General features: G+C 36.7%; 2 protein-coding genes across 2 annotated transcripts; both read left to right on the top strand.

The window, feature by feature from the left end:
* The first annotated feature begins 7781 nt into the window (after nt 1-7781).
* On the top strand, nt 7782-15693 carry LOC127865050 (uncharacterized). The gene is made up of 2 exons (XM_052404934.1): nt 7782-8188; nt 14629-15693. Exons 1-2 carry the CDS (start codon nt 8164-8166, stop codon nt 14985-14987), a joined length of 384 nt encoding a protein of 127 aa, XP_052260894.1. The 5' UTR covers nt 7782-8163; the 3' UTR covers nt 14988-15693.
* An 8736-nt stretch (nt 15694-24429) lies between these two features.
* On the top strand, nt 24430-26251 carry LOC127869268 (uncharacterized). Its single transcript, XM_052411729.1, has 2 exons — nt 24430-25250; nt 25384-26251. Exons 1-2 carry the CDS (start codon nt 24430-24432, stop codon nt 26249-26251), a joined length of 1689 nt encoding a protein of 562 aa, XP_052267689.1.
* The last annotated feature ends 722 nt before the right edge of the window (nt 26252-26973 follow it).

Below are 26973 nucleotides of genomic sequence, written 5' to 3'. Positions count from 1 at the left end.
TCATTTTCAATCAGCTTAGGAAATGCGCACTGCGGCTAAATTTTGGGCATTGTTCCCCATGATTCTGACGAGCGTAACCATGGACATACTTTTTGTCTTCGACCTTCCAGTATATCGCTTGTTGATATTTTTCTCTTGTTGTGGTTATGTTCTCCTGAATGGAAGTAGGGATGCCGCCCTTACATATATTAACACATTAGTATTAAACATTGGAATGTTTTGTTATGAGTAGTAAACAAGTAAGCAGTTTGATACTTAAACATTGTAAAACTTTTAATATTTTAACAATTTGAATATTATTTTGTACTTTGATTGATGGTGTATTTGCACGTGTGTGTAATACACTTGATATCGTTATAAGTACTCGTCGCCTCGCTGAATGCTTGTTGGCAGTTGGCGGCACGGCGAAACATATAGAAACCATACATGCTTACATGCTTTGTCCATCATCCATTATTCCATGTAATAGATTACCTCTTTATGTATCTTTCAGTTGTTTGGAATCTTTTGCCCGGAGACCAAGTTTTTTTTATGGGTAGGCCGTCCCGCCTAACTTAAGTTCACTGGATATTTTTGACATGCATATAAACATAATTTCATTTTATTCGGTTTCCATTTATTAGTGTTTAAGTTGCCACTGTCAATAGTATTTGGTTACCATGGTGTTTCATTTGTTCAAGTGTATTGTAATACAAGTAGATATAAAAATACTACACGTAGAGTAGATAATGAATAATAATACAAGCAGAGTAGAAAAAATTACTACCAGTAGTGTAGATAATGAATACTAATATAAATAAAGTAGATAACGCATATAAATAAATAAATAAATAAATAAATAAATAAATAAATAAATAAATAAATAAATAAATAAAGTACACTTATTATTCAATACCAATATGTTTAGAGCGGTGTCGGATACGGCCGACTGTTGTCTTGATGGGTAGATGCCCCTGTTCTGTTCATGGCTCTGTGTGTCTGTAGCTATTGAACCAATTATGTTGCCCTGACTGCGGGGGTCGAAAGTATGTTACATGGCGAAGGCGCGTACAAAAGGGGCATTGGGACGAGAGAAGGGGTTGATACTCCATCGGGTGGGGCGGGACGGCTTGGGCGCAGCGGTCTAAAAGTACGTTGCATGGCGAGGGCGCCCCCGTGCTTACGAAAGGGGCACTAGTTCCGGGGGAAGGGGATTTTGGTACTTCCTCGGTTGCGACGGTACGTCTGTGGCGGCACTACTCCCTCCTTTAGGGGTGTTATCTCGAAAGGAGAAAAATAGGGGGAGCGCAGTGCCGGTGACCAGCCGGCGAGACACCCTCATGCAGAGTTTGCTCCCAGCGTTCGGCACGCATATGTTGTTTGGTCGTGCTTTCTGATGTTGAGACGTGCAACCGATTGGATGGAAGCTGATGCCTGTTGGGGGCGTTTTCGGTGAATTCTGGCTTCTTCCTATCCAGACTGCTGGCGTGAGCAGACGTGTTATTCGGCGTTGGAAACTTCCTTTGTGCTTAAGGTGAGTATAAATGGATTGAATTGTATTTGCCCCATGTCCAATATTTACCATTGTCATTGACTAGTTACGGTTTATGGTTAAATGTGAAACCCACGAAGAGCTAAACGCGATAAACACTACAACAGTTTTATTAGATCGTGAAACTATATCACAATATGAAAATAACACTAAACTTGCAGAGCGCTTAATCCATCTTCCAAATAATATATGTATTTGTTGCGATAACAACTGCCTGCCCTTATTAATGTTAAATTTCATCAAGATAATTGAGGACACACAGTGTTCAAATGTTCAGAAATCAAAACCTTAAAGAGATTACGTTTTTCCAAATTTTTTCATTAACCTCGTTTCGAAATAAAAGGAAACCACATTTCCGCGTTCAAAAATATGCTTAATTTGTATATGATCATAGTTATTTTGAATTTAAAATCATTATTTTGCAGCAAATTAATTCATAAGACTTCAGAAGATTAAAAACAAATAATGCTGATTTTGATTTCAACAGTGTGTGTTTGTGCCCAACCAAGCGCGATAAGCGTTAAAAAACCTCTCACAGGATGTCACTCTCATCTGGAAAAAAGGGGCAATTAGCGATCTTATAAAAATGAATTACCGTAGGGCTTGTTTGAACGAAATCTTATTACATTAAATGCTTCAGTTATGTACCAGACCAGATTTCTAGCTATAAGGATTAGCACAGACTACAAGTATAGTGTCAGTAATGAAATTCGCCACTTTTGAACATATTTCGCAAGTTGCGACAATCGCGATCGGCGATTTGTGTGGTGAAAGTGTTTATAGGCAGCATCACTCACCTGTGTTGAAAGTCTAGCAGTTAAAGTCATCTCTAAATTGCCTTTGAGACCAAGCAACGCTGGGCACGAGAAAGAAAGTTTCCGACATTTCTACAAACACAGACCAGTGCTAAAAAAAATGTGATGCATACACAATTAAATACTCATATTGACATTGAAAGACTAATGCATCTCCATACAGTACTCATTAATTCAGATTGATTGATATTGGTAACTGGCGTTACGAAATTTAAAGCGGGTATATACGATTTTTATATGTGCTGAATTGTAAAATATTGATACAACTATGTTATAATAACACACAATATGCAAGAAAAATGATACATTTAAGACGAATTTCATAAAATACAGCAAATACAAATTAGCGCCCCGAGCCGATTGTGACGAAGATAATTCGTAATTATTTTCCTACAATAACCGATGCATTCGTCTTTTTAGTAAGTGTTCGTGTGTCGTATGAATCGATGTCGCTGCAGGAATTTCAAATGAACCGTTAAACTAAATTTAGATTCACATCGTACATGCATGATATACATGCTGGCGAATTCGGCTGTACAGCCTTTTTCGATTTCAGAATTAAATATCTGGCTTATTCAGCATTTTTCGACACATGTTCTTCTTAACTTTTATTTTAGTTTATATTGAAATATATGTATAATAAGTTTTTTACACATTTTATATTAATTAATAAATATTTGACAAGATCGTATATACCCGCTTTAAGTAATAAAGCAAAGGTTTTAAATAATAATGTTATTAAGGTAAAATGCATATTCATTTAATTTTTTTGGGGAATCATGTCGCCAGTCATATTGAAAATTTTTGCCTTTGCTACACATTTGTAATCATATCAGTGGTATTTCAACAATGAGAGTAGAAAAAGCAATATAGTGCATGAAATGCGTCAAGCACCATTCTTGCTGCAACATTTCCGAATCCTGCTATCAAGTATGTAAATGACGCCTGCAGAATGATCTGCAGACAAGTCTCTGAGCTATCCTCAAGCTTAACAATATTTTTGCCAATCTCATCATCAAAACTGTCTTCTTCTATTAAAGACTGAGTGAGTGTCAGTTGTTCCATTTATAAAACTTGTTTCTTCTGTGTCACCATGTCACCATCTCTAAACGATTCTTCTTTTTCTGATTTCTCAGATCTATTAGCACTAGCTGATCAACCTCACAATTGTCTACGAATCTATCCATTCGAACACGTTCGATTTCTAAAGATTCTGGTTAAGTATTGTCATTTATACCACTGTTAGTCTTATACAAAATGTTCTTTATGCCATCTTGTTTCACTGTAAAGTAAGTATGAATATCGCTGGGGAACACATCTTTGGTATCCATGGAAACTAAGGAGCTGTGGCCATATTGGGAATAGGGAACCATTCTTGATTTTCGGGAACGAAGGTTATAGGGATGGTCTCCGCTTCCTGAACTTGTCATGATCACACATCCATCGTATTACTGAATATCTCATGCAAAGCTATAAAGTACTTGTGCATTCTTTACCATATGATCCTCATTCTGGGAAAAACGGGGTTAAAACATGTGTGTACAGTGTCATCCCAGATTAGTCTGTACAGTCCAAACAGACTAATCAGGGACAACACTTTCCACTTTTATGCAAATTATGATCAAAAGGAATGGGAAAGTGAACTGCACAAGCTGATCTTGGACATGACTTAACGCACATGTATTAAGCCCAGATTTCACATTTGTCCTGAGTTAAACATAATTTTAATCTCTTAACATTAGACGAAGTTCAGTTTACGTGATTGTGGATCCACTCTTAAATTTTAATGTTTTTGTTTAAGGGTTATATCCTGATTTGATATAATGTTTGACTTTGAGAAAATATGTTCAGTTGTACAATGTATGAGCGTTTCAAATTTCAATGAAAAAGATAATTGTATTTGTTATCTCTGTAAGAAATATCACAATCATTAATGTAAAGCTTATGTACAGCGTATGAAAAAAAATCACATATACTGTACAGAGAAATTGTAAAGGGATTGCTTGTCAAAATAGTTTTCCATTGTAAAAACCCATGCGTGTCAGGTGGTTATGATATTAATTAGTAAAAACATAATTTTGAATGATAAATAATCATACTATAACGATAAATCAACTTTTCTGAAAACAACAATTCACTATCATATATATATAACAAGGCATTGATGCGTGTCAGATAAAAGCCGAAAAGATTAACATCCGAAATATATATATCTCCCAACATATCTTGACCATATTCAATTGGGTTATAGAACTCTTAAAGTTGTCGTAAATTTCAAATATTATTTTGTACTTTGATTGATGGGGTTTTTTTTCACGTGTGTGTAATCAACTTGATATCGTTATATGTACACGTCGCCGCGCTGAATGCTTGAAGGTAGTTGGCAGCAGGGCAAAAAATATAGAAAACACATATATTCAATTGATACGTATTGTATTGAAATTTTGTTGTCCGGCCGATGGCCCCCGTTGTTCTTTTAGTTTTAGTTTATGCCATGTTTTTTTTTTATTGCAACCGTCTCTTCGAAAAGGTAGGAACAACATTATATGCAGGTCGATTGTTTTTTTCCATAGCTGTGGCACGTGTAAAGGAGTTGTTGGTGTTATAATCATAATGATCTCCATCATACTGGTTGCTGTATCTGTTCGCAGTTGAAGGCTGCCAATGGTTCACGGCTTGTGGATGAACTGGCTGAGCGAGTCCACTGATCTCCGAGTTTCTTTATTCTTGTTTTTTTGTTGTTAAGAGTCTTTGGGTTCCCGTCTTTACATGCTTTGTACATCATCAATTATTCAATGAAATTGATTACCTCCTTGTGTATCTTTCGGTTGTTTGGGATCTTTTGCCCGGAGACAAAGCTTTAAATGGGTTAGATTGTCTAATTGAAGTTTACTGGCTATTTTTGACAAGCATATATACATCATTTCATTTTATTCGTTTTCCATTTATCAGTGTTTAAGTTGCCTCTGTCAATATTATTTGGTTGCCTTGGTGTTTCATTTGTTCAAGTTTATTATAATACAAGTAGAGTAGATAAAAATACTACAAGTAGAGTAGATAATGAATAACAATACAAGTAAAGTAGATTACGCATATAAATACATAAATAAATAAATAAATAAATAAGTACATATATCATCGGATACCATTATGTTTAGTGCGTTGTTGGATACGGCCGACTGTTGTCTTGATGGGTCGAGGCCTCTGTTCTGTGCATGGTTCTGTATGTCTGTAGCTACATGTATTGAACCAAATAGGTTGCCCTGACTTCGGGGGTCCGGTCACAGTTTCCGTTAGATCGCTGCGGTCTAAGAGTAAGTTGCATGGCGTGGCGAAGGCGTCCCCGTGCTTACGAAAGGGGTATTTTGACGAAAAAAGTGGTTGATACTTCCTCGGGTGCGGCGCGACGGCTTGGGTGCAGCGGTCTTGAAGAAAGTTGCATGGCGAAGGCGTCCCGTGCTTACGAAAGGGGCATTGGCCGAGAGAAGAGTTTATACGGCGGGACTGCGGTCGGAGAGTACTTTGTAGAGCGTGAGCGCCATCATGCTTACGAAAGGGGCACTGGTTCCGGAGGAAGGGGGTTTGGGTAAATCCTCGGTTGCGACGGTATGTCTGTGGCGGCACTACTCCCTCAGAGTGGGGTGTTATCCCAAAAGGAGAAAAGTGGGGGGGGGAGCGCAGTGCCGGTGACCAGCCGGCGACACACCCTCATGCAGAGTTCGCTCGCGGCTTGCGACACGCACATGCTATCTGGTCGCGCTGCCTGATTTGGAGACGTGCAACCGATTAGACAAAAGCTGATGCCTGCTGGGAGCGTTTTCGGTGAACCCTGGCCTCTTCCTATCCAGACTGCTGGCGTGAGCAGACGTGTTATTTGGCGTTGGAGACTTCAATTGTGTTTTAGGAGAGTAGACGTGGATTGAATTGTATTTGCCACAGGCCCAATTACTGCCATCGTCATTGACTAGTTACGGTTTAGGGTTATGTGCGCGATAAATACAACAACAATTTTATTAGATCCCGAAAATATATGACAATATGAAAATACCACTTTACTTCCAGAGCGCTTAATTCATCATCCGAAAAAAATATCCGTATTTGTTGAAATAACAACTGTGTGCCCTTATTCATGTTAAATTTCATCATGATTGGGGACAGGCAGGGTTTAAAAGTGAAAACCTCGTTTTGAAATAAAAGGAAACCACATTTCCGCATTTAAAATTATGCTTAATTTGTGTCACGGGTGGTTAGCGTGTGGCTATGATTTTAATTAGTAAAAACATCATTTTGAATGAAAAATAATCAAATTATAAGGAAAAATCAACTTCTTTGAAAAAATTAATATATATAGTATTCTTTCTGGAAATGTACATATCTTGTAATATTTTTACAAATGCTGGGTCAAATTTTATTAAATAACACGATACACATTAAAAGATAAATAAATGTATAGAGCAATTAAACAAAATACAACCTAACTTGAAGGTAAAATTATACCCAATGCATTGAAATGTTGAATAAATACGTGCATATGAATCTATGAGAATATTTAGCAAAATTAAAAATCATCATTAAAAGTGTGAACATGATGCAAGCATAGAAGAACTTCAGTAGTGTATGTTTAATTTATTCAACTGGGTGTGCTGTAGAATTGATATTTTCCCTACTATGTATGTGTTGTCCAGTTACTGTCCGAAAACGTGGATATTAAATCGGGACACAACAAATTAATGGTCTTACCTGGGCGATCGTGGCCATTTGTGTGACAGTAACCTACCTGGACTTAACTTAGTTTTTTGGCACTTTTCAATTGAAAAGGGACTTAATAATTTTACGTTTTTGGTTTGATCTTTACCTTATTCATGTATGACAAAAATTGCGCATATATGATTGTGAATCGATACAAATTGTAATCCTCATTATGGTAATGGTAGTTATCTCAAACGGTGAAGGCACATAGGTGAGACATAGAATGATTGAGATGTCTCCAATATCATAATCTCACTGATGATTATTACATCATTAGGGGAGCTTACCCCATATCAATAATTTACAAAGAGAAATAGCATATTTAAACCGTTAAAGCATGTAATTGACGTGTTTAGGGCATAATTGAAACCAACCCAATTAGTTTTGCAGTTACTATGTAAAATGATTATGTCTGTGTATATTGTACTCAAATGTGATTTTAAATCTAAATTATCAATTATATAAAAGTTTATCAAGTGCACTTTAGTTTAAGTTGAACACTTGGTATGAGTCCAAAATATACCATTTATTACTGTAGATGACTTTAAAATTGATAAGACTTCAATTAATTCAACAGTCCGTTTTAAACATCTTAAACCATTTCACACTGTAAATAGTTGAATAAGATTGTTAATAAATAGACCTGATATGTGTAATGCGATACGTATACTTGTAACAAATTAAGATAAACGCCATACGCAGTCGCATAACCGGATATCACCTGCCTTAGGATAGACTAAAGCAATCAATCATTTGAAAGAAAAAGGGCTTCAAATTATGAGAGTTTAATTCGTAGGGGATCAGATTTCCTTTTTGACTTTTCTTGCTTCACTTGTCAGGAAAACGACAGAAACTCAGATACTATAGTTCACTGTGAGGAATGTTCCAAGTTCTTTTGTGGAAAATGTGTGGAGCTCCATAACACACTTTTTAAAAAACATGCAACATTGGGTAAAGAAAACATCAGCCAGTGGTCTCAGACCAATGTTGATGCACAAGAGCAATGCCAGGAGCACACGAAAGAAAAACTAACAATATTCTGCGAGGATCACAGTGAGCTGATATGTCATGTCTGCCATGTCTACAATCATAAGTAAGTACAGGTGCACTTGGTTTCAAGATTTGTTTTATGTTTGTCTTGACCAAATGTAAGCCCCATTTCTTGTGAATTCAAATGTTGTGAAAATTAACAACGAACCCACTGAGGGCACTATGATGCTTGTTTAGAACAATGGAACCTCTGGACGCTTTTGGGACCACGTTAACGATTTAATATTCAAAAAAATAACTTCAATGTCTGTTGTGTTTAATTTTTACATTTTTTTGACGCGACCAACTTTAAACCAGTATCCCAAAGCGAGGGGAATCTGTTTTAGTGGAGATATGATATGTATGTATATAAAGAAAACTAACAATGTTTACGGTTAAGAGAGGATTTTAGTTTTGATGTGTTAAGAAGACCCTGTTTAGACAGACACTGTACCTTTCATTTCATTTTATCTGTCAAACAAAACATTTTACCAACCCGAGAGTCTAAAGTTGTGAAAAACAACACAAAGCGGACAAAGATATCCTTGCTTGCCTACTTTTGTTTAAGCAAACCCAGGAATGCGAAACAATGTTATACCATGTTAGTGTATGCTTGAAATTAAGTCATAATGACAAATCATTATATGACATTCAGCCAAGTTGTCAATTTGTGTAAAAGACGTACATTTATCCCGCAACATGCTAGATTTTGAAACAAGGCGTGTCAACGGATGTGACTTGTACTATATGTCCTTTAAGCATTTGCTTGTTAAGAGGGTTGTAGTACATTTATCAAAAATGTCACTGCTTTGCATCGAATACGTTACATATGCTGCTTTGTCAGAGGGCAAATCAGATTTAACAACAGGTCATTTAAAAAAAATAGTTGCATACGAAATTATCAAAGAAAGATTTATTGTTAGTAATGCTGCACTTCCCGTTATTGAGATTTATCAACCTATGAAATAAAAAGTGTACACCTCATTTTGCATGGTATGCCTCATTAAAAAATTAAAGATTGTACATTAATAAAGTGAAATAACTTTCAAACTATAGAATCAAGATTTTGTGTTATTGTTCACTTCACATCCCCAAACCAATTAAGTATCAAGTTGATACCTCTTCAAAGCAAGTTTATACCTCCTATAGTTTTAAAGATGAGCTCCATGCAATACTTAATTTGACAAATAAACCAAGGGCAATACGTCTAAAAATATGCAAACAAAAGGTATAATTCGTGTACCAACACTGAACATCCACCTAATAAGCTTTAAGTTGTTACCTATTTTAGTGTTCATAATGTTCTCGAGACAAAATATAGGAACACACTTTAACGAAGGGCAATAATCCTTAAACTTGAGACAATAGTTAGAGTTATTGTGCTCAGTGAGTTCCGCTAAAGAGATCTACCTACCTATTAAAGTTTCAGTTTATACAATATTAAGTTTTAAACATACGCTTCCAATAAAATTTAAGTACACAAATTAACACAGGGCAATTATTCTTAGCATGAAGGAAACAAATGATATGGTCCAATTGCACGGCAAATCAGGCAAGCTCAGGTCTTCCATTATAAGTTTCAACTCAATACCTCTTTTAGTTTTCAAGCTATGGACAAAATTCTACCTAAAGCTCTTAATTATATCTTGACCGATACTTTAAGCAGACAAGAGTTACAAGCCACACATTGTCTTATGATGGTTAACAGTGTTGTCAAGTGTTTACAAAACCAATCCATGTACTGCAAAGTTATGGCTCAGACAGTAATTTTCAAACTTTATTTGGCCTTTGACCTTGTTCAAATTTAACCCCACATCGCCTTGTGTTGTTTGACATTTGAGCCAAGCTAATATTGAATCAATTAATACAAGTCAAAGTAATGGCTGAGACAGGTATATTTGGACGGACATCTGGACACTTCCATAGATGCACAGAAATGAACAAGCTTTGTGATGATAGGAAATGATCTAAGAATTCAGTCTCATACTGATTGGACAAACTAAAACTGTAACTATTTTCAAACTTATCTTAGATATTACCGTAGATATACGAGACTTCTAGATTGCTCACTTAGGCCATATGAGAAAAACTATAGATCCTCTGGCAGCCATACTGAGTTAAAACTGAGAACAGCGGTCAGTAAATGGAAATGACCAAAGTTACCGTTGTCGACGAGTGACCGCTATTCACGGATCAACATTTTTATCTGGTTGGTCAGTTGTTGGTATTGCCACGTCGTTATCCCACCCAGTACACAGTGTAAATCAAAGGCCCATTGCCGATGACTAGGCCTAAGCATAAATAATTTTTATGAAATAATACAGAACAGTGTAATATAAATTGATTTAATTGCATAACTATTTTTAAAATGAATCTATGACTTAATCAACGATAGAATTGTTGTTTACTCTTGCATCTCTTTTATTGAGTAAATATGAAAGTTCGTATCACATTAATTGGGATGTATTTTTAAGTAAAAAGTATCACGTGTCATTGATGTCACATAGTGTTATATAAATTGATTTAATTGCATAACTATTTTTAAACGTAATCACTTTATCAACGATAGAATTGTTGTTTACTCACGCATCTCTTTTATTGAGTAAATCTGAAAGTTCGTATTACATTAATTGGGATGTATTTTTAAGTAAAAAGTATCACGTGTAATTGATGTCACATCCAAACAAATATAAAAGCGGATTCGCTGTGATCAATCAAAAGTACGCTATAACTGTATAGTTCTAATTCAAAGAAAAAGATGCCAAAATATTGTTCAAAATATTTAACGGTAATTGCAATTCAATGTATATTTTTCCTGAAAAGACGATCACAAATCCTTTAATCGCCTTCTTATAACAACACTCGCCAACATAATGTTGTTTTAACACCTTATCAGCGATAAAGATCTATTGACTTTGTCACGCGAGCGCTCATGCTTAGTCGTTATGAATACAGCCGATAATTGCCTCTAATACATATTCTTATTGTTACGTGCACCTGTTGTGTTTGTGTTCTTAATTTTCGCTCGACTCGTAAGACTGATGCGTGTCCGTTGTTTTCAGTTCAAACATGACTTTCGGAGAAAAATATATTGACCGTCGACCGTTATGGACAATTGACCGTTATTCTCAAGTGTAATATAGAGTGATTTTCGTCGGGGGAATCCAGACTGACCGTTGTCTGCAATTTACCGTTATTCTCAAGTGAGCGTTAGGTCAGTTTTGAATATATATATATATATATATATATATATATATATTTCGAACAGCCATAGAAAGCCATATAAAGAAATCTTTCCTGTCTCTAGGCAAACATGTTTTTACTTGAACCAGAACCATTTGCAAACTCAACCATGATATAATTGGACAAATGAGCATTTAGTGTCATGATGATTTTGCACTGGATCGTGTCATAGTTATACTCAATAAAATGCATAATGACAAATTGTATGCTTTGGGCCTTGTGGCTTCATAGTAAGAGGTGTTTTCAGTTATTTTGCTATATAAGTATATATAAATAATTTGACCCAACTGGTCTGATCAGTAATGACAAGTATGATTTGATTAAACTAAGTAGAGTGCTATATAGTTACAATGTAACAAACCAACTTTAAACATACATCTGGATGTACTAGTTTCGGATGCGTTCATTTGTGCTTTTTCAGTATCAGGTTACAATTATTAAATAATAATTAAACAGAAATGTCCAGTTGAAAGTTGCATAACTTTTGTAAAATGAAATGTTGGATAAAACACATCGCACATTGACAACTTAATATCATAAAGAACACTGTCTTCAAGTTTGAATATTGTATGTTTAAATGTTTAGGATAGTAAAGCACAAATAATGGACGTTTATAGTATATAATATAGTATGGTATATTTCACAATGGTCCACTATTTAATAGTGTTTGGTTTATAAGCTTAAGCATTGTCTGCAAATCATGTCTTAAAGGTATTCCAGTAAAACAAACGAATAATATGAATTATCTTGTTTCAATAATATATACATACAATATATTAATTAGTCCGTAAGAAAAGATTTATTTTTGATTTAAAAATTAAGAATCGTATTTCCTTTGGGTCTGAGCTATACATTTAGTAAAAATATGTCAGAATTCAATTCATATTCTTAATTGTAAAAAATACCGTACAGTTCATTATTTTAGAGATATAAAGTGTGATATTTTTTCAAGATATTATTAATATCTATTTTTTTTTTCAAGATATTGCCTGAAGCTAATAAATATGATTTAAAAAAAGGGCATTTTTGAGAAAATGAGAAATTTCTAGGAAAAAATGAACTCATGAACGAATATTTTTGCAGGAAATGCAGCAATGTTGTACTCATAGGCGATAAAGTGAGAGACCTACACCAGAAAGGAGACTTCAATCAGTAGTCAGCAAATGTCGACATACTATATCAGCAGATGACTCAGAAAAAAGATGACTTTGAGGAAAGTAAGAAGTTTCTTGAAAAAACCTACAATAAAATTCTGGAAGAAATTAATATTTTACGCAAGAAAATCAACAATTATTTGGATCAACTGAAAAGAAACACTATCAAGCAATTGGACACATTACTAGGAACCATGAAGATGTCTATTGAAACAGATATTAAACACTGCACCAAGTCTATACAAAACATGAAATGTGTACACGAAGATTGGCAGAAAAGAAAATACAAAAGCGAAGCACTGAATTTTATAATGTATACACAATGTCTTAACCAGTTCATTAAGGTAGAAGCAGTTTTGCAAGAAGTGGCATCAAAGAATGTGATGACACTTAAATTCAATCCTGATACAACCATCCAACAAACCCTTTCCACTTTCTCAGGACTGGGACAAGTCCTGAGCACAGTGAAAATATCACAATCTGCTAAAAGGACAACAAAGACCACAATTATCAGTCACAATAAACCTAAAGCATCCAGACAGCCTGACCCTGGAAGCATTACAACTACAGAATTTAATGTAAAAACGCCCAATCCAGAATCCAGTCTATCTAGACAGTCTTGTCCTGGAAAAAAACAAGTCATCTGATCAAGTCAGGCGAGGTATCTGATCCAGTATTAAGTTTATCACAACAGATGGTCCAAGAATATCAACCAAGTGCAGTAAGCGAGTCTGATCCAATTATAAAAGTGAAGAGTAGTAAGAATTATTGTGTAAAAATTAAGGGGGAACTATCAATATTACATTGTGATATATCAGGTATCTGTGAGACAGTTACTGGTGAGCTTCTTATAACAGACAACATGAATTGTAAAGTGAAGCTGCTCGATCTGAATTACAAGGTTGTGTCCCACTGTGACTTGCTAATCCACCAAATTTCATGATAAGCATTGACTGCAGTTTGGTGGCTATTAGTTTGTATGGATCTGAAGTCGACATCATCAGAGTGACCAATCGTCAGTTTAAAAAAGAAAGGATACTGAAGCTCAAACATGAATGCTGGTGTATTTCACATCATCAGGGTAAACTGTACATAACATCAAGCACAGCTCTGTACCAGTACACTGTGGGTGGTAGATTGGTGAGCAAGATGTATGAGGATACATCAGGTTTGTGAACAAGTATTTATAACCTCTATAACTATTCCATTTTTACATATTTTTAGGCACATAAAATAAAATTTTATGTGTAATTCAATTATATCAATATTTTACGAAAAATACCTCCCATGCGGAATGTAATTAAGTGCAGTTAATGATCTATAAAACGTTACATCTGGCGCCTGGTTAGATTTGATGATATTGGCTGGCTGGCTGGCTGGCTGGCTGGCTGGCTGGCTGGCTGGCTGGCTGGCTGGCTGGCTGGCTGGCTGGCTGGCTGGCTGGCTGGCTGGCTGGCTGGCTGGCTGGCTGGCTGGCTGGCTGGCTGGCTGGCTGGCTGGCTGGCTGGCTGGCTGGCTGGCTGGCTGGCTGGCTGGCTGGCCTTTAAGCGGGCCCCATAGTTTGTGCATTTGACATGTCCGCTTGACATGATCATACATTTAGCACATTATTTTTTGGAATCCCATTATGCATGAGAAAGCAATAGACATAATAGTCATAAAAACATCAAATTTCACTATTCTCTAAGATATATGCACAAACTACGCAATTGAAGTTGAATATTACGCCGGAAATTCGTTTAATTCCGGACCGTCGGAGCAATTGCTTTACTTCGTAGAATAAATGGTGATTCGGCCGAGAGATTGCTTTTTCCCAAAGTCAGAAATGAATATGTAAAACCAAAACTACTACCACACCCCAAAAAAATAAATCCTAAGCTAGACAATCATGTTGTATAAATCCACAAATGTCATTTTTGATTTTTTTTAACAATGTACTTTTAATTATGTTTCATTTGTAGCAAGTGTTTAATATTTGAACAAAATACTGCCACAAAATTGACATCTTAATGCAAAACATTTACTAAACTAACTTCTGTTTTATTATATGACCCCATATCATATGTTCATATCCAAAACATCTTCTTCATTGTTTTCCACACCACAGTTTCCTCCTGTTCAGTGAGTCCAAAAGGAGACATGATATATGTGACCAACTGTGACCGTCATCAGCTGGTCACCCTGTCCAGGGATGGCACAGTGATCTCCACACTTACTGACCCGGCCTGGAGTGAATCATTATCTCGCATCCATGTGACAGACTCGGGACAAGTTCTGGTATGTGGCGGCGCTAGTTCCGACACAATCATCCAGTTGGACAGAAATGGGAGACGGAAACTGGCAGAGGTTGTCACAAAGAAGGATGGTGTGTCAGTACCAATATCTGTCTTCTACAGAAAATGCACAGGAACTCTCATTGTGGGAATGTTGAATAATGATGACATTATGGTGTTTCAGACTGAGTGACAGATTGAGTGAGATGATGTTGAGCAGTTGATAAATTTACATTAACATGTATACATGTATAGTTGTCATATTAAACATAATTATAATTGTGTATACACCATAAATATGAGAAAATGGCTGTTGACATATGACATTTTCAAATCATGTATAAACTTAAACTTAATAAGTTTGAATTTAAATGTTTGCATATATAATTTGAAAAAAATAATATATAGTGTTTTCGCAAAACAATGTGCAGAAATGTATTATTATTTCAGATTGTAGTCTTCTATTGTTGTATTCATTGTGAAGATTAGTTTATGTGATACTTATTATTATAAATAGTATATTCTAATATTTTTCATAATTGTATATGCTAATTATTGTTTTAAACATAGGAACACATATTGTCTGAATGAGTAAGCGGATATTTTTTTGTAAAATGTGTATATGATTATGATATCAACAACAATTATTTTGTTTTTGCCAAGATGTCAAGCTTATCTAAAGAATCTTATACCCACCCCCTTCCTCAATGCCGTATGTCATATGCTTTGATTATTCCATAGTTTTGTAAGATAGTTAAGCTCAACATGTCTATTTCGTTTGCACAATGTTTTGTGCGTAATACGTTTATCAAATAATTGTTTTATTTTTTTAGCACATGTACATTTGTGTTAACCAAGCTGTAACAAAAATATGTTTTCTTATTAAAAAAAAAAACATGCATGCGAGTGGTTTACATCGGTTAAAACAATTGCATACAAATATGTTTTAATTTACATCAATTAAACCTTTTACAACAACATTTGCATTTAAGGAATGGTATACATAACACATTTGATTTCTCTTTTGTATCAGATTCTATAGTTGATGTAAACAACAGCAATTACATAACTATCACTTATTCATTACTGGACGTTACACAGTAATTATGGCACGCTATTGTTGCAAAAATTATATTATATGAAAAAATCATGATATCAGGTCAAAGTTTGAACAGATTGACTTAATACTTGAAGACTCTCAATTTATAAATATTGTTTAAGTTGTTGTCTTTTATTATGTATTTAAACCATAACGGTTGCTTGTTCACATGTGAACGAATTTGAATTGCATACATTGAATGAGATAATTTGGGTAAAAAAATAAACTTCCACCATTCAAAGAGTACATGTAATTGTAATATATGTACTCATTAAAGTTATAACAGGTTTTTCAAAGCTGTAACATCCATATTACATAATTGAATAAACGACAAAGAAAACATTTTGTTTTAAAAGTAACATTTTTTAATTCAACCAATATTGTTATTTTCAAGTACTCGTATTACAGTGTCTTTACCAACATTTAAACAGGATACCAAATTGCTGATCAAAGGCTTAAAGATTTCCAATTTATGTATTTTAAAGTTACACACTCGTTTCATCAAGTTACATGTAATGTTGAATATAACAATTATCATGAATCAAATACTTTTCTCTACCAAAAAACAATAATTATGAAATCCTTCTTCGATTCAAAGAAACAAATTATTATGCCTACCATATTAGTAACATGAAAGACAATGAAAAGTGATGCATTATAACCCATAAACCATTAAAACGCCAGGTAAATATTGCACGAAAATCAGCAATCATCTCAAATATGCTAATACTATAACGATTTATGTATTTCTTAAAATATAGAAATAACAATAAATGCGCGTCTGTTTTATTCAATTTTACTATGAAACACATGTTCATGAATGAAACGGTTGTTTATATATTGCCAAAAAAGAAAGACAGCTGAAAGTTACACAATTGTTTAAGACCTCAAATATGCCAATTTACAGCTGAATTGTTTTAATTCTAAGTACATGTGAATTCAAAACTACTTACAATGGGGCAATGCCGGACCAACAGGCTCACCAGAGCACAAGTAAGGACAAAAACCAGATCTGATAGCCATATGCCTTCAAGACTTCCCAAGTGCACATATATATTATTACGTGTTACCATGTATAGTGTCAGTGAACATGACCTTAGATCTTTTAATCTGGAACTGGAGGCCATGTCATAACATTGCTCGTTTTATTTCCCTACTGTATTATTCGAAAAAAAAGTTCCATTACGGACATACTAATGTTGCAGACTTGGTCTATTGATTTCAGCCATATATATTATTGCCTAGAACTTATACAGTTAAGAATTTTGGCGTACATATCATGATCTTGTTAGTACAATAGTTATCATGTCTGTCAAAAGTCAAAGATCCCAAATGTTTATACAGACCAGTACAAAATTAGTAACTCAATAGAATAATTATACGGCAAATAATAAAGGTGAGCGTTTCATTCTGGACATTTAAAAACAATGTTTAATGTGTTAGCCGTAAGTAAGGATTTCTTATTTCACCAGATCAAATTTGGTTGATAAACTTTAGTTCCTTCTAGTACATTGAGCACAATGCAATAATTCAGCACAAACGAACTAAAGGCATTCATTGTTTTCAAATGGATTATAGTGATGCACAGATAATTCATTGAATTTAAAAATAATATGTCCAAAAAGCTTTTTGAAAAGATACGTCTTGTGTTCGTTGTAATGGATTTCTGCATTAAATACGTCAACTTATAAAGGTTACATTTTGTCATGGAATAGTTTTGTTTAAACAGTTTAGTAATCTATATAGCAGCGCCAAAGAATGCTAACTTGTGCAATCAACAGCATATATTTTCACAGAAACTATTTAGAAGACTTATTGAAATTAGACTTCGCGGCTTTAATAATTACAACAGTTTGTATCTGATCATCCGCTTGCGTTACATTCGTTTCATTGTCCGATGAATCCGGTGCGTATGCAAATTAAACTCATGTACATTCCCAACATGACTAATTATTAGTCGACAAGTGGAAAGTGACGTAAATGAAAAACAATCTTACATGTGTTGCTCTGAATTCGTCAATGGCGAAATGACGACCTTGTTAGGCGCGTTCTGCTGTTCAATTAATATAAAACCAAAAGTGAAACGAGATTCGTACACCAAGAAACATAAGTCATGTGTGACCGTAATAGTTTAAACAACATCAGCTTTTAAAAAACATTACGTTGTAATTATTAGAATAGACAATGATTTTTCTGAAGTTATTTGTGTATTAAATGTTGAGAAAAAACATTATTTTGCATAATTTTCCTGACAGTTCATACGCCAATAAAATGCAGACAAAATGATTTTCAATTCTTTAATTGTAAATGCCTAAATGATGCTTGAGCACAGACGGTGAGATCTGTGTAACATTTATATAGTGTCAGTCCTAACCACAAGCTCATGAAAACATTTGAACCTAAAAAATTCATATTTAAAGAGGGACATTTTACTTCAAATTTACAAGTGATAATCAATAACTTCTACGTGCTTAACAATAATCTTTTTTACTCTATTACCAGAGTAAACCCATTTCAGATAAAAACCACTTTAAAACAACTGTCAATAACTGGTAATTGTTTTAAATTATTTTAAAGAAGTTATTTTGATTTTCTCTGAGGTATGCCCAGATACGTAAGTTTAACGCGCAAGCATCGATTAATACACTGGGAACGGAGTTCGCCCCTTTTAACTAAATAAGGCAAGAAAACTGAAGGCCTAGAACTTTTTTGTCACAAACTTGTCTACCATAGCGTTGATTGTTCGGCTATATTAAAATGCAAATGCCTTGGGAATGTGTGTGCCACTGGGGTCAAAAGGTATCTGGAACATCTACTCTTCATTACCATAACATATTTAAGGTTCAATTAATTGACTCGAGAAAAGCGGTTTGCTTCACGAACTTACGACATTTTACATGTAAGGACTGACCGATCAACCAACTGGCAAACGAAAAGGGCGACTTCATATACCCCCTTTTTTCGTAGGTACATTTGTATACTAATGATAATAATACAACAATCACATTTTGTAATGGATTTCCCTGCCAAATAAATTTTGTTTATGGATGGGTGCACTTTCGAAGATTGCAACTTCTTAAATAATATTTAATTAATTAACGTTGATAGATTTAATGAAACATAAAAAAATCAGTTCTTAACTAAAGACCCGCATTACAAATTACAAATGATTTTTTTCAAGAACGATGATAACTCTTAAAAGGTAGTGTGCAACGAAACTGAAAGGAAATGATCTTGGCAATAGGGACATTTGGTTTTTCACGTTTCTCTCTACCAGATAGCGATTAACAATAACATAACAAAAATCCCTTAACGTACGGTAAAATCCTAATAAATTAAGGCATACTTAAAAAAACATTTAGTAATATTGCTGCCCATTGTGTTACCTAAGACTTGACCCTAGAGATCTGAGTCTGACATGTGAAACAAAGCCAGATAAAGGGGAACGATTGTAAAAAGTTATTACAGAATGCAATGTAGAGTAATGGATAAATTATAACTAATTCATCAAATGTGTGGTCTTTGACCTCAATGTGTGACATTAACCCTGCCTTTAGGATTATGGGTCATGAATGTGACTAAGCCCTAGATGATTGAGAACAACTGGTTAAGTTCATGGCTGTGAAATATACGCTTGTTAAGACACAGTTCAAGAGATAAATAGCCTTATATAAAGGGCTTTTGCAAGTCAAAAACAGCAATTACTCCTTTATTGACAAATTGGTTGCGTCGCAATTGGACGTTTATCTCCTCTTACCCATGTATAAACTCATACCAAGTTTAAATGAGATCTGCCTGAGCAGTCTCATTATTCCACACAAATATGTGCTTTTTCAGGTTAAAAATGCCATAACTCCGTAGTTCGCAAATGGATTGCGACGGCATTTGACCTTCATCATCCTCTTATCTACATGTATACACTCATACCAAGTTTCAACTAGAGCTTTGTCACAAAAATGACAATGAATGACATAGTTATGGCCCGGACAAGCTCATTTATGGGCATTTTTTACCTTTGAACTCAAAGTGTGACCTTGACCTTGGGTATATCGACGTAATTCTTTCGCATGACACACCGTCCAATGATTGTGAAAAAAATGTACCGTGTAATTTTAAAATCTCACAATGTGTGACATAGCTATGGGCCGGACAAGATCATTTATGACCATTTTGACCTTTGAACTCAAAGTGTGACCTTGACGTTGCAGATATCGACGTAATTCTTTCGCATGACACACCGTCCAATGATTGTGAACAAATATGCCAAATGATTTTAAAATCACACAATGAACGACATAGTTATGGCCCGGACAAGCTCTTTTATGGCCATTTTTGACCTTTGAACACAAAGTGTGACATTGACCTTGGAGATATCGAAGTTATTCTTTCGTATGACATACCGTCCAATAATGGTGAACAAATGTGTCAAATGATTTTAAAATCTCACAATGAACGACATAGTTATGGCCCAGACAAGCTCATTTATGGCCATTTTTTACCTTTGAACTCAGAGTGTGACCTTGACCTTGGAGATATCAACGTCATTCTTTCGCATGACACACCGTCCAATGATGGTGAACAAATATGCCAAATGATTTAAAATCTCACAATAAATGACAAAGTTATGTCCCGGACAAGCTCATTTATGGCCGTTTTTGACCTTTGAACTCAAAGTGTGATCTTGACCTTGTAGATATCAACGTAATTCTTTCACATGACACACCGTCCAATGATGGTGAACAAATGTGGCAAATGATTTTAAAGTCTCGCAATTAATGACAAAGTTATCGCCCGGACAAGCTCATTTATGGGCATTTTGACATTAGAACTCCAAGTGTGACCTTGACCTTGGAGATATCGATGTACTTCTTTCGCATGACACACCGTCCCATGATGGTGAACAAATGTACCACGTCATTTTAAAATCTAACGATAAATGACATAGTTATGGTCCGGAAAAACGTTTGACCTTTGAACTCCAAGTGTGACATTGACCTTGGAGATATCGACGTACTTCTTCGCATGACACACCGTCCCATGATAGTGAACAAAAGTACTATGTCATTTTAAAATCTAACGATAAATGACATAGTTATGGTCCGGGCAAACTTTCGGTTTAAACGCACTAAGTGACCCCGTGACCTAGTTTTTGACCCGGCATGACCCATATTCAAACTTGACCTAGACATCATCTAAATACAACTTCTGACCAAGTTTGGTGAAGATCGGATGAAATTTACGGGACAGACAAACCGACCGACCGAGAAAGGGACTCCTATATAGCCCCCATTACCAATGGTAATAGGGGTATAATAACAATCGGCCCGAGACGTTCCGAGATAAAGCTCCTGACACAAAAGTGTTCCGGACGGATAAATGGATGGACAAAGCAAAAACAATATCTGTCCGCCTATGTCGGGAGATAAAAAGTATCCTCTATACATCACACAGACTGTTCTTTGCCAGTCGTCTTATTTTAATTGCAAGAAAGGCAGTGCCATAAAATGTCACTATATACTTAATATCATGGTTTATGGTTGTTTACAGTAGGGTCATAATGTATAAAGCTCAAAGTTCAACACCTATGCCATCTAATCAAAAACTGAAAGTTTCCTGAAACTTGAGCTATTTAACCTCATTTTAACATTTTTCTAGTTGAGATTGTTGCTGTTAAACGAACTCAGCACCATGTAATAATTTAGTGAGGAATATTTGCACTAGAAAATCAATATGACCTACAACTTACAATAATGACTTACAATAAAAACATGTTGTTTGTTTTTAACCAGGTTTTCCGAAGGAAAAAACTGGTTATTAGATTGGCGAATGCGGGCGGGCTGGCTGGCTGGCTGGCGGGCGGGCGGAACAAGCTTGTCCGGGCCATAACTTTGTCGTTCATTGTGAGATTTTAAAATCATTTGGCACATTTGTTAACCATCATTAGACGGTGTGTCGCGCGAAAGAATTACGTCAATATATCCAAGGTCAAGGTCACACTTTGAGTTCAAAGGTAAAAAATAGCCATAAATGAGCTTGTCTGGGCTATAACTATGTCATTCATTATGAGATTTTAAAATCATTTGGCACATTTGTTCACCATCATGGTACGGTGTGTCGCACGAAAGAATCACGTCAATATCTCCAATGTCAAGGTCGCCACGACTAAATATAGATTTATTTTAAAACAAACTTACAAAGGGGGTTAATTTTGTTTGTTCATTTCAAAAGTTCAGTTTGATTTGTCTCCCTTTATCAGATTTTTTTCACAATAAAAACCTGGTTTTGTGACAATTTTGTCCCTTGTTGTTTATGCTGTTGTTGTGTGTGTGTTTTTGTCTTTCTTTTTTTTTATGGGGGGGGGGGGGGGCTTTAGAAGGGCACAATGATCAGCAGGTTGATAAATAAAGATAAACATGCACATTTTAATGAAAACTTTGTAATTAAAATCAAACTTCAAAAAATGGCAATGAACATGTTTAATTAAAACTTGCACTGTACTGCAAACGTTCTGCGTCTGCCTTGTTTTGTGTGGATGAAGATCAAGGCTACACGTTCTGTAGAGGATTAGTGCATGGCTGCATACTCAAAAATCGCAATTTGCAGATTATTATGTCAAGGAGGCCGTGACGAAACTATGGTGGAATGGCCTTGCGAAATTCGGGAAATGCTGGCCCTTAAAAAATATGGTGTTTTTATATGATATGTGTGTTTTTATTTGGAAATTTAAGAGTAGTGCATGCAATTGTATTACAAAATTATATTTTTATCAATCCATGTCTTTTCCATAACGAATTTAAGAGACGTGTTGATATATTTTTGCACATATATATGCATACAAACTTCGGAACTCCATTGTTATTCAAGAATAGAATTTAAGAAAGAAAAAAAGAAAAATTTAACTCGAAAAACGAACGCCAAATAGGCTCGAACCATGAACCTTTGGATTAAAAAGCTATAGCTTAAACCACTCAGTCATGCGAAATACTATCTTTTAAAGAACATATGTAAGCAATATATAAGCAATCGTTGTGTAAGCCTTCATGTATTGTCTCGAAATATAACGATCACAACTGAAACAGGTCACACTATTTAATCGTTTCGTGTTTGTAACTCTTTATAATATAATCAATGTATTATGATGCTTACTAATAACCTGAATCGTATTTTAAGTATTAATCCATATCATTAATGTGTTTATCTCCCTTGTATACATTATTCTTTGATTGTTTGCATATGTGACAAAAAGTTGGAAAATAGTCAGTTAGAGTAGCTGCAAACAAGCATTGCACTCTATCTTGCTCGCTGTATTTAACCGTTCCCTTTAAAACCCTTAAACTTCCCATACAGTAGACTTTTATCAATAACGGTATTTTGTTTTACTTTAAAGTTGAATGTTTACGTTTACAATTGCGTTGTGTTTACTTTCCGATGATCGCTGTCTATTTAAATATCAACTATATTGTCAGTTTCCCAGATTCAGTGAAAAACGTCTATGAAAGTTGTTTAAATAAACAAAATACACGAATTAACATGGATCGGTCACTTGTAATTACGGAAAGGTGTTCAAGAACCAACGCGGTCTGCGCATTCACCAAGGGAAGTCTGGTTGTCAACGTGTGAGGTCACAAGGACAGCGCATAGCCATTTTGGCTAATGAGACGCAAAAGTACTCCAGTCTGGATTCAACCCACAGTAATTGGATAACTCTCCGTTGAGCAGACCCTACAGGATGGCTTCCGAAATCCTGAGGAGGATGAGGACCGCCTTTTAGAGCTCTTACAGACTCAAAGCAGCCCTGAAGCAAGCCTGGTGACTGATCTGGATAGACCACAGCAAGAAACTGCCACTAGAACCAGGAAACCAAGGATTAAGTGGCCCAATGCTTCAGACAAGACATCATGGACCCGACTAGACGAGGAAATACCATACTCGAGGCATCCATGCAAGGACCGGAAGCTGACCACCCTCACATCCTTGATATACTCAGTAGGCAAGGAGAGGTTTGGACTAGAAGAGGAACCTCATAGACCAAACAGGCGGCAAGTCTTCATCCTGAACTTGAGATGTGAACTCAAGCAGCTGAGATGAAGGTACTGTGCTAGTTTACCCACAGAGAGGATTGGACTTACACAGCTTGGAGATACAGTTCGGACACATCTGACATCATTACGGAAAGCCTAAAACAGCAGAAGAAAGACATGGGAACGGGCAAAGAATAGGGCAGCTTTCACAGCCAACCCATACAAGTTCGCAAGATCCCATCTCGACAAAAGAGGTCAGGAAAGTTGGACACTCCACAAGAGGAAGTAGAGAACTAACTTCATGTGACCCATTCTGACCCCAATCGAGAGGACGTGCTAAAGGACTGTGACCGAATAGATCCAGCGAGGGAACCCGAAAAACAGCTGAAGGCGACGGAATCAACGCTAGGGGAGGTGAAAGAAGTTGTGAAAAAGGCCAGAGCTGCTTCAGCGCCAGGACCTAATGCCATCCCGTACAAAGTGTACAAGATGTGCCCATTACTTCTCAAGCGTTTATGGAGGCTCCTCAAAGTACTCTGGAGGAAGGGGAATATACCAGAGGCTTGGAAGGAAACGGAGGGGATATTAACACCAAAGGAACGCAATTCCAAGAAAGTCAACCAGGGGAGGGGGAAATATTCTTCGCCATCATTGCGAGAAGACTTACATCTTTTCTGACAGGCAACGCATACATCAACACTTCGGTCAAGAAGGGAGGAGTTCCCGGTTTCTCCGCCTGCATAGAGCACACCAGTGCTATCACACAGCTAGTAAGTGAGGCAAAGAAAGGGAGGAAGGATCTCCCTGTAGCCTGGTTCGACTTGGCCAACGCATACGGGTCCATTCCACATCAGCTCATCTATACAGCCCTCCGACACTACCATGTGGACGGCCACATACAGAAAATCATCATCACTAACCTGAATGGAATAAGGCTCCGGTTTACTGTTGGTGACCAGCTAACCAGATGGCAGAAGTTGGAGATGGAAATCGTTACCGGCTGCACAGTTCCCGTGGTGCTCTTCATCATAGGGATGAACCTGTTGATAAATGCTGCCCAACGAGAGACACGTGGACCAAAGACAGAGTCAGGAATCTATCTCCCATCTAGCAGAGGCTTCATGGATGACCTCACACTGACGACGACGACACAGGTCCAAGCGAGATGGATGTTGACAGTCCTGACGGATGTCGCTTCGTGGGGAAAAATGAAAGCAGCAAAATCCAGATCTCTCGTCATAAAGAAAGGACAGACAACAGAGAGGTTCAAACTCTACGTACAGAACGAAGAGATTCCTTCCATAGTGACGAGTCCAATAAAACGCCTGGGAAAGTGGTTTGATGCAAGCTTACAATAACGCGACAATGTAAAGAAGTTAGAGCAGCAGGTAGAGGAGCGTCTCAAGAAGAAAGACCGCTGCGAACCCGGAAGTTCAAAGCTTGGCTTTTACAGCACGCACTGCTCCAAGGACTAATCTGGCCGTTGATGCTTTACGAGCCACAACAGTGGAAGCCCTGGAGAAAATCACAAGTAGACACCTCAGGAAGTGGCTAGGAGTTTCACCCAACTTTACCAGTATTGGACTCTACGGGAAGAGCAACAAGTTACAGCTCCCGCTATCTTCACTGGTAGAAGAGTTCGAGACAGCAAAAGTAAGACTTTTGTTGACCTTGAGGGACTCTCCGGACGAGTTCATCCGTGAGGCAGGGGACCATACCCGAACGAGCAGGAAATGTTTAGGGACAGAGTCTGTAAGCCAGGCAGAGAACGCGCTCAAGCACAAAGACATTGTCGGAGTGACTGCAGTTGGACGTGAAAATACTGGTGCGAGAAAGGTGGTACTGTGGAGTCGATCGGACCAGAAAGAGAGGCGAGTGATAATTCAGTCTGAGGTCAGAAGAGCGGAAGTAAATGCCAGACAAGCAAATGCTGTGGAAATTGGAGCGCAGGGAGCATGGATCACGTGGAATACCGCAGACAAGAAGTTGACCTGGGGAGACATCTGGAAGTATGAGCCTTTTCGGTTTTCCTTTCTTCTCAAGTCTGTCTATGACCAGCTACCATCCCCAGCGAACTTGTGCCGATGGGGACTCACAGCAGATCCAAAATGCAGCCTATGTGACAGAGTAGGCCCCCTAGAGCATGTTCTGTCATCTTGTACTACAGCACTGACACAGGGAAGATATAGATGGAGGCACGACTTGGTACTCAGAGAGTTGATTGACTGGCTTGAGAAGGAACGGAAGAAGGAACATGGTAATTACCCCCGCCATGGGCACATCGCTTTCGTCAAATCGGGTGAGACCAAGAAGACACAGAAACCAATAAAAGCATAAATTATTGATGGCACGAGAAACTGGAAGATGGAAGTTGACCTTGGTAGAAGGCTTGTTTGCCCAAACGTGGTTCAGACGACCCTACAACCAGATATTGTACTGTGGTCAGACACAGGAAAGAAGCTCGTCACCATAGAGCTGACAGTACAATGTGAGGCAAGATGTGAAGAGGCTTACGAGCGGAAGAAGGCAAAGTACACAGAACGCATGGATCTGTGCAAGCAACACGGCTGGCGTTCTGGCTTTTTCCCGTCTAAGTTGGCGTTAGAGTGTTCTGTTCCCAGTCCGTGCACAGGCTGATGACAGCAGTAGGAACTACTGGCAGGGATAGATGAGTGGCTATCCCAAGACTGAGTCAAGCAGCCGAACGGGCATCAAGCTGGTTGTGGCTGAGGCGAGAGAGGAGCTGGAGGCAATCAACCAACACGCAGTGACATATCACCGCTGTGGGCCCACCGTTATCAGAATGTTCATGGAATTAAAAGGGCCGAAACATTCTAAGACGGCGGCATCCATGCTGATGATGTTGGTTGAGGAGCAATCTACAACCAAGCACAGATAGGTTAGACTGTATTTAAACTAACGCGATATGCAAAGGTTTTCTTTCAATTATGCATATAACATTAATAAAAATGTAAATATGTATTGAAAGTGTATTGTGAGTGTAGAGTTGACTGACTATAAGATAAATTTATGATTAGCTTACTCAGACTATAAAAACC

This window comes from Dreissena polymorpha, chromosome 1 (assembly GCF_020536995.1).
Source record: "Dreissena polymorpha isolate Duluth1 chromosome 1, UMN_Dpol_1.0, whole genome shotgun sequence".
Lineage (NCBI taxonomy): Eukaryota > Metazoa > Mollusca > Bivalvia > Myida > Dreissenidae > Dreissena > Dreissena polymorpha.
The sequence above is the reverse complement of the archived record's forward strand: the minus strand, read 5'-3'. Positions and strand labels throughout refer to the sequence as shown.

Coding starts and splice junctions, on each gene's coding strand:
- LOC127865050 (XM_052404934.1), top strand. CDS start 8,164: ATGTCTGCCATGTCTACAATCATAA. Junction 8,189..14,628: donor TGCCATGTCTACAATCATAA/GTAAGTACAGGT, acceptor TCCACACCACAG/TTTCCTCCTGTTCAGTGAGT.
- LOC127869268 (XM_052411729.1), top strand. CDS start 24,430: ATGGAGGCTCCTCAAAGTACTCTGGAGGAAGGGGAATATACCAGAGGC. Junction 25,251..25,383: donor ATAAAACGCCTGGGAAAGTG/GTTTGATGCAAG, acceptor CACTGCTCCAAG/GACTAATCTGGCCGTTGATG.